Source organism: Hyaena hyaena, unplaced genomic scaffold (genome assembly GCF_003009895.1).
Source record: "Hyaena hyaena isolate Hyena2069 unplaced genomic scaffold, ASM300989v1 scaffold_783, whole genome shotgun sequence".
Classification (NCBI taxonomy): domain Eukaryota; kingdom Metazoa; phylum Chordata; class Mammalia; order Carnivora; family Hyaenidae; genus Hyaena; species Hyaena hyaena.
The window spans coordinates 203,022-211,180 of NW_024081416.1; the positions used below are offsets into that span (position 1 = coordinate 203,022).

The window sequence follows — 8,159 nt, forward strand, 5'->3', positions numbered from 1 at the left end:
ACAAACAGAAGCAGAATAAACTCAAACTAGAGCCAATCTAAGAGCAGATATTAAAAGAAATACAGCTTTGCTAAAACAGGGCCACTGCCTGCAGCCTGCAACCTGACAGAAGTCCTCAGTGCAAAGTCTGCTAGGTGGGTGAGACTAACTTAAACCAGTACAACTGATTGCTCACAATATCAAATGTCAAGGCCTGTCCTTTGTCCTGAGATTATATCCTTCCTTCTTTGTTGGAATTTTCTTTTCATGAAATGACAGTGAAGGTAGATGGTATTTGCCCCTTTTAATATCTTCATTTGGGGGGAAAAATTAGCAAACTATCTCCAATTTTTACCAGTGTTTGCAATCCCAACGTCTGGAACATAAGGCACAGCTCTGGCCTTGGTGAGATTTCCAGAAGGGTCAGGGTCCAGAGCGGGTGGGATCTAAGGAGGCCCTCGTTTTCCAGCACCCCAGCTGAGCCATCCAGGGTATAGGGCACCACAGAGCCACTGAAATCTGATCAACAGAAAAGTTTATTGAGTACAAAAGGGGTAAGCAGAGTCCTCATGGGTCCAGCAGGCCAACGGCAGAGTGAGAGCTCTGCTTCAGGGCCGGCCTGGGGAGCCCTGGAAGAAGTCATTGCACATGACAGTGACGAGGGCCAGGAAAACGGCGTACTCCTGGAAGTCCACCTGCTGGTCACTGTTCTCATCCAGGTCGCCCATCAGCTTCTTCAGGCCGTCCTCATCCACCTTGTCCTGAAAGCAAGAGGAGACGCCTCAGCAGGCTGCTCTGCACCCACCCCCACACCAAACTCACACTTGCTGGCCAGAGCCCAGTCCCCGCCCTGCACTGGGCAGCAGGTAAGTGCAAGCAGGGAGCCCCTGGGAGCTGCAAAGGGGCCCTGTGAGTGAGGACAGGTAGACGTCCACTGGGGAAGGTCTCCGCTCTCACTGCTGGGGCTGAGGAGCACACCGGGACTTCCTGAGCCCCGAGAGGTAGGCGGCAGTAGCCATGGCTGCAACCCCATTTTGCTGATGAAGAAACTAAAAATTTCTGAATTCAGAAAAGGCAAACTTTTCAATACCAGTGAAAATGAAACAAAATTAGAAAAGTTTAACCAAAAACAAATTTTAAAGGAAAAAAAGAACATGAATCACATGTTCCAAGCCTGAGACCTGACTGTAATTATCCAGACGTCACTATGGGACAGGTGAGGGGCCAAGCGAAAGCTGACTGCATTTTTCTGCAAAATGTCCCAGGGTACATGTGTTAGCTGGGCTTTTCTGTCCCTATTACACCTTCTTAGTTTGGAACGTAATATGGGAACTAAGAGCGAGAGAGCTGTGTGCTCTTGGGCCAGTCATTTCCCCTCTCTGGGCTCTGGTTTGCTCAACTCAGTGAGGGGACTGGACAGATGGACGCTGAGGGCCCGGACAGCACGCACATCCATTCTCTGCACAGCCTCGGGGACAGCAGTGACAGGGCACTCACACTTGGGCCTCACCCCCTCTGTGAGGCTGTGCCCTGTGTTTGCATCAGCAGGCACCCCCGCGTGCCCACACCAGGACCCTCCCACCAGCCAGCCCCACTCACCCCAACAAAGCTGGGCAGCTCCTGTTGCAGAAGTGCCTTCATCTCCCCCTTACTCAGCTTGAACTTGTCACCCTCTTGGCCTGAGTACTTGTGGAAGGTGGCGACCATCACAGCCAGCGCCTGCTCCAGGGGACTGGACATCATGGATCTGGGGCCATAGGGATGGCAGGCGATGGAGACCCTTCAGCCCAGTCAGAAAGACCTACCTGCCTTTGTGCCCTAAACTGCCTCTCCAAATCCCTCTCCGCATCCCCCCCCGAGACAGTGCCTTCCTGGACAGGGCCTACTGTGGACAGATGCTAACCCTTCCCCTGTGTTTGGAAGTCACCAAGGCCAGGACCCCATGTGTCCCGAGGTCACACTTGCGGCACGCACCTGAGGGCAGGCTCCCCACTCTGTCTGTGGAAAGGGAAATGGCAAGGTGGCCAGAGTCCCACTTGGGGTCTTCTCCAAGGAGCCCCTTCCACAGGCCAGCACTGGGGAGGTGGTGTCTCCAGGGGCCAGGGAGTGGGGGCCCCCTGGGCTCCAGCAGTAGCCATGGCTGCAACCCAGGGTATAAGCTTCCCTGAGGAACCATTCCCGGTCCCCCACTCCCCACCCGGAGACAAGGGACTCCTAAGGCGGGGGGAGCGAGACTTCCTCCACTGGACAAGGGACTCTCAGAGGGTAGGGATGGGGGGGGGGTGCTGTCTCTATCAGACATGGATCCAGGAAGGGTCCTATTGGGACTGGAATTAAATAAATTATATGTCCTGTGCCCGAGGTCACAAGGACAGAACTGAGAGGTCATCTTTTCCAAGGCTCTGCCTCTGAGGATGCTCTGAGCAGCCCCAGGAGGCTGGGGTGAGGGTGTGGGGGTGTGGATCCTGGGGTGAGGACGCAGTAGCTGGTGTCAGGGGCAAGGACAGGCCTAGGCCCATCCTGCCAGCTCTCAAGGCAGAGGAAATGGGAAAGAGCAGAGGGCAGAGCTACGAAGCTCCTCAGGGCAGGGAGCCAGGCAGCCCACGCACTTGAGATCCTGGCTCTTGTCCCTTAGTCTTGCTAGAATCCAGGACTTTGCAAAAACAAAAAACCAAACAACAAATTCAAGACTCTCATTAAAGCACCCACACACACACGTCATATTCCTAGGCCTAGGCCCCTGAGAAGGAAGGGTCTCCAGACTGAGATGCCTAAACTGTGAGACCCCAGAGAAGGCCGCAGAGTAACCCCTAAATGAGACCTCACAGAGAACCTGGAAAGAGTCCTTAATCAGACACTTCACAGAAGGTCGCCCACAGGGAGAGACCCAGAATGAGAAAAACAGCTACGGAGACAAAGATTAAGACAAAGGAACAAGGTGGAGACGTGGGGGGCCCCCCAACCAGCCCTCAGCAGGACAGACACACTCACCAGACCAGATGGCAGAGAGGCTCTGGAAGGAAAGCTGAGGGCCAGGTGCCCACAGTGGGGTTTATATGCCCGCCTCACTGGCCCCCAACCTGTCCTAACCTGATCCCCGCCAAAGCCTGGCCTCCCGCCACCCCCCACCCACTCCCGACTGGCCCCCTCCCTCCCAGAGACTGCCAGCTTCATGCCAGCCTGCCAGTCAGAAGACGAGGCCCCTTCTAGGCCACAGAGGGGGCAGGGAGGCTCATGGGGAAGGGGCCGCCAGGACCCCGGGGAGGGGCGTGTAGCCCCTGTTTGTGGGCCTAGAGATTCATGCCAGCCTTGCTCTTCTGACACATGCCTGCGAGTCACAGCTCATGTGTGAGTCAGAGGCTACAGGCACCCAGGGACTTCCCAGACCTGGTGTGTGTGTGTGTGTGTGTGTGTGTGTGCGCGCGCGCGCGCGTGCATGCATGCACACGTGCGTGTGTCCGAGCTGACTTTACGGACCAGGGGGAACTTCAGAGCTGGCAGCACAATTCTTGCTGAGGTAATGAGGGAAGCATGGCCTGAACACACCTTGAAAGGCCCCCTTTGGGCGGAAGGCTTCCGGAAGGAGGCAGGGAGGCAGGGAGACTGTGTGCACTGTGTGCACAGTGAGGAAGCCCCTGCGGGTTTGAAAGGGAGAAGGGGAGTCTTGGCGCCCTTCTCCAGCTTGGAGGGCGCGTGAGTGAGGAGGGGCGTGCGGCGGGCCAGGGCCTTGCCCTCCCCCCTCCTCCCCGCCCCCCCGTCCCTACAGACTCCTCCCCACACCCAGAGAGAGGCAAACACTGCGAGGCCGGGCAGGGCCCAGCCCAGGGGAGCGGCTCTCCGGGAAGAGCCCGTTCTTGCTGCCCACTCCCACGCCCCCCTCCGCCCCCACCCGTCTGGGCACCACCCTTCCTGCCGGCCCAGCTCCCCTCCCCCCTCCAGATGTCCCGAAGCCTCCTTCCCCTCCCCCAGCGCCCCTGGTCCTAGGTGACTCACCCGCCCTTGCAGCCCCAGATGCCCAGGCGGTGACTCAGCGGCACCAGCCTGCTCCCGGGAGGCCGGGGCCGCAGGCGGAAACCCCAGCCCAGCCCGAGAGGAGAGGGCGCTGCCGCGGAGGCCCTGTGTGCGGCCCAGCCTGGAGCTCTGAGTCGCACGCCACAGAGGGGCTGGGACCAAGGGGCCAGAGGGAAGCCAGGGTGCCTTCCTCCCGGGGTCACCCTGGGGCCCGGGCGGCCAGGCCTCGGAGCCCCCGGGTCCGCACAGCCAGCCAGCGGCCCCTCCTTTCCGAGGCACTTGGGCCCCTCATGCTGCTGCTCCTCCCCGCCGGACCCTACGGCCCCGCTTCACGCAGAGCCCGAGATTGAACACTCTTCACCCTGAGCGGAAGGCCCAGCGGAGGCAACGGCTCACGTAGGGCTCAGGTGTGGCAGTGGTGCCCGCGGCGCCTTCACAAGGCCTGGCAGCGAGGTGCCCCCACCCGCCTGCCCGTCACCGCCTCCCCTGCCCCCACATCTCTTTCTGGTGAAGCCCCAACTACCCTCCAAAGTCTGGCTGGATGCCACCTGCTTCGCGGAGGCACCGGGCCCAGCCCGCTCTGAGCCCCACAACCAGCCCTTCGTCCGCGCACCGAGCGGCGCGGGTGAGTCACCGGAGAGCTTGCCCGCTCCCGCCCTCGGCCCACGCGGTGAGCTCCCGGGCAGGACGAAGGGTCTCGCCCACACCGTCCACACCCAACCCGAGTCCGGGTTACTGAAGGGGGGGGGGGGGTAGGAGTCAAGGGACGTTCTCTCCTCCCAACACGGCATCCGTTTCTGCTCCAAACCCACACCCTGCAGACCCGGGAGCCACAGCCCCTGAGGGGCAGCCGGCTCGCCCCCGGCGGGACGGGACGGGGCCTGGAAGCGGCTGTGTTTCTGAGCCTGGCCATCAATTTGCACCAACTCAGTGTCACCTGAGCGACTCCCTCCCCTGTCAGCGGAACGGAAAGGTGGAACAGAACGGCCCCAGCGTCCAACCCCGGTCCACACGCCTTCCGGAAGGCGGAGAAGCCGGGCGCCACCGGGCCGTGGGCACAGCCGGGCCGTGGGCACCACCGGGCCGTGGGCACGTCCCTGGCAGTGACTCTGCACGTCTCAGCCTCAGATGCTGGACCCAGGGTCCCGGTCCTCGCGGCCACGCAGCCGCAGGCGACCCGCCCGGGGTGGCTGGCTTTCCCCTCCTGGCTCCTGCCCCCTGGTGGTTGAGACCTGTCATTGCAGGTTGGTCCCTCCCCGCTCCTCGCCCAGCCTTTCATCCCACCCGCTCCCCAGCCCTGGACCTGCCCTGCCCCTGATTCACCCAGGAGGAGGCAGTGCTGACTCACCTCCAAGGAGCCTTCCCACGCCCACACCCTCACACCTGCCTGACTTAGAAGGTGTTTCCTGGACAGTCCCTAGTGAGCAGGCGGACTTCTGACATGGGAGCCTTAAGTGACGGGCTGGACACTGCCCAGCTCTGCCCACACACCCCTTTCCCCAGGGCAGTTTGGCAGAAAGAGAAATGGCTGCAGGGTCGGCTGTGGGGCCATGGGCCCGCCACCAGACCCCCACCAGGCCCACCGCGACTTGGAGCCTCCACCGTTTCACCACAAACATCCCTAACATTCCTCTATCCCCCAAAATATGCTTTGAAATATTTTCTCATAGCAAACTGCATTGAATCATTTGTGTAACTACCCCCTGCTTACCTGATGACACCATCATGCAATGAGCTCCTGCTTTTCCAGTGCTGCAGGGGTGAGGGCTGACCTTATGGAGCAAGGTGCGCAAGGCGATCTCTGTGTAGTAGTCCATTTAATTTACACCACAATCCCAGGAAGTTGGTACAATCTCACCCCACTTTACAGCAAAGGAAATGGAGGCTCAGGGAAGTTTGCCCAAGTTCACACAATTAACAAGATATGGCATAAACACAGGTCATCACCATGGTACTTCCTCTATAATCCCCAGTCATTAAGAATCCTGAGAGCTCTAGCCTTCCAATTCAGACCACCCTCGGTCTCTCTGCCCTCCTCTCCCCACACCCACCCCCGGCCTCATGGGCTCACTTCTCAGCCTCACAGAGCCCAGGGGCCCCTGTCCTGCACCGGCTCCGGTCTGGCACCCCCAACCACCCCCTCTTCCTCTTGCCTCCAATTGCACTCGGCCTCTATTTTAAGCAAGCTTAAAAGAAACCTTCCCCGGACCTCGCACCTCCCTTAGGACCCCTCTTTGCCACAAACCTGGCTGCCCTCCTAGCCTCCTGCTTCCTCCGCACTGCCCTCCAGGTGGTGGTCAGGCCACCTGCCTTCTCAGTGTCACTCGTGTCAGTCACACTGCCTGAGCTGCTGCCGCGTCCCTGCGCTCCTGCGCGGCGGTAGCCGCAGCGGAACTGCCCTCCCGCCCTGCCCCTGCCCCCACTCTGACCCCTTCCCAGCTCTGCCAGGCTGATCTTCTTGCATTCAAATCTGGGCATGTCACTCCTCAGGTGAAACCATAGTGATGTCTTATAACTCTGAGGAGAAGGTCACCAAGCATGACACGCCTTCCAGGGCATCGCTGTACAGCGCTGATGTACAGGCCACGGGCTCCCGTGCCTCAGGGCTCTTACCTCAGCCATTCATTCTCTTGGTTTGTACCCTGTCGACTTCCTAATCTCCCCCGGTGCTCAACTCAAAGATCACCTCCTCTGTGCAGCACCCGAATCTGCTCCCCAGCCTGCCCACGTGCAAGAGCGCATGCACACACAGGTTTTAGGGGTTCTTCCTAATGTCTTCCAGCCCCCTTCCCCGTAACAGCAACTTTTATGAGACTGTTTCTTTATGTCTCCCCACTAGCCTGGGCTGCTGAGCAGTAGAATGAGTAGCGTTCATTCCCAGGGTCCCCAGTGTCTGATGCAAAGCAGATGTCTGGCGAGTGGCCAGTGCTGTCCCCCGTTGCCATTGTCCTCCTTCCCTTCAATACCACATTTCCAGACGGGGGTCCATCCCCACCCCGAACCTCCTAGAAGCCAACTTGCTACCATTGTACCCACCCAACTCTGTCCACTGTCACCAGATGCCTCCTCCTGGCCCAGGCCAGTGCTTTGGGGAAGAGACAATCTACCTCCCCACTCCCCAGAGGGGCTTCCAGCAGGGAGGAGCCCTCCGTTCCCCCCCCCCCCCATCAACAAGGAAGAAGTGAGAGTCGGGCCGGGCCAAGGCTGCTCCAGCTTTCTCAACCAGCCGCCTGCAGCCTCCTCACCTCCCTGGGGAGCCCAGCCCCCGGGGCAGTGCCGCTGGGCATCTGCTCTGTGATAAGGCGGGGAAGGTCGGTTCAGGAAGCAGGAGAGGAACACGCCATTAACTAGGCCCACTCCTCAGGGCCTCTGGCCAGGAACAAACAACCTCCACCAGCATCCACGTCCTCCTCGTGAAGAAAGCGGACAGCCGCCTGCACTGCTGGGCCTCGGGTTTGGGGACCGGCCTCCCCTCCCCACAGCTCTGTACAGAGTCCGTGTACAGAGGCCTGTGGCTCCTGAGGTCTGGTGTCTGACTCAGGAGCCAGACACTCTTCACCCCCTCCCAGCCCTGCCTGCAGCTCCCTCACGGCCTCGCCCAGCCTGGAGGCCAGCTGCTCCCGGCAAGCACCCAGGCCTGGGCTGGCAGAGTTCTACCGTTTGCCAGAACGGCGGTTCTGAGGATGGAAGACGTCACTTGGTAAGACTGGTGCCGGCAGGAATCAGCAGAAAGCGGAAAGATTAACAATATTCCCGGAAACACCCAACGTGAAACACGTGTTCTGATAAACCCAGGAACTTCTCAAATCTCAGAAAGGGAACAAGGCAGTTCCAAAAAAAGAACGCTGACTCAGGAAGGTGAACAGTGATTTTAAAAATTATAGAGTGTTGCTCGCGAGGATGTGGTTAAAAGAGAGACGTTTTAAGAGATCAGTGTGTAATGCTAGGAAATGGTGGCAGCAGAGAAGACGCTGGACTCTGGGTTTTCACCTTGACCTCACCACGTTATCATTCTATCAGTCAGTCTTCCAGCTGTAAAAGACAGCAGCTCAATGCAAGCTCAATGAAGCAAAAACGAGAATATACTGTGTTACATAACTGGTGATGTCACTGAGATAATTCAGAGGATCCATGAACCACAGCCTTGGGGCTAGAACAGGGGACCCAAC

General features: G+C 59.1%; 1 protein-coding gene across 8 annotated transcripts; it reads right to left on the reverse strand.

Moving 5' to 3' along the window:
* Nucleotides 1-499: 499 nt before the first annotated feature.
* Nucleotides 500-7,687, reverse strand: S100A2 (S100 calcium binding protein A2). Of its 8 annotated transcripts, none has more exons than XM_039218912.1 (4): nt 6,236-6,320; nt 5,702-5,791; nt 1,579-1,726; nt 500-740 (listed from the first exon to the last, which is right to left on the reverse strand). In XM_039218912.1, exons 3-4 carry the CDS (start codon nt 1,720-1,722, stop codon nt 588-590), a joined length of 297 nt encoding a protein of 98 aa, XP_039074843.1. In that variant the 5' UTR covers nt 1,723-1,726; nt 5,702-5,791; nt 6,236-6,320; the 3' UTR covers nt 500-587. The 8 variants fall into 8 exon arrangements, with proteins under 8 accessions (XP_039074843.1, XP_039074845.1, XP_039074847.1 ...); XM_039218914.1 differs by lacking the exons at nt 5,702-5,791; nt 6,236-6,320 and adding exons at nt 3,526-3,614; nt 4,625-4,715; XM_039218916.1 differs by lacking the exons at nt 5,702-5,791; nt 6,236-6,320 and adding an exon at nt 7,648-7,687.
* Between the last annotated feature and the right edge of the window lie 472 nt (nt 7,688-8,159).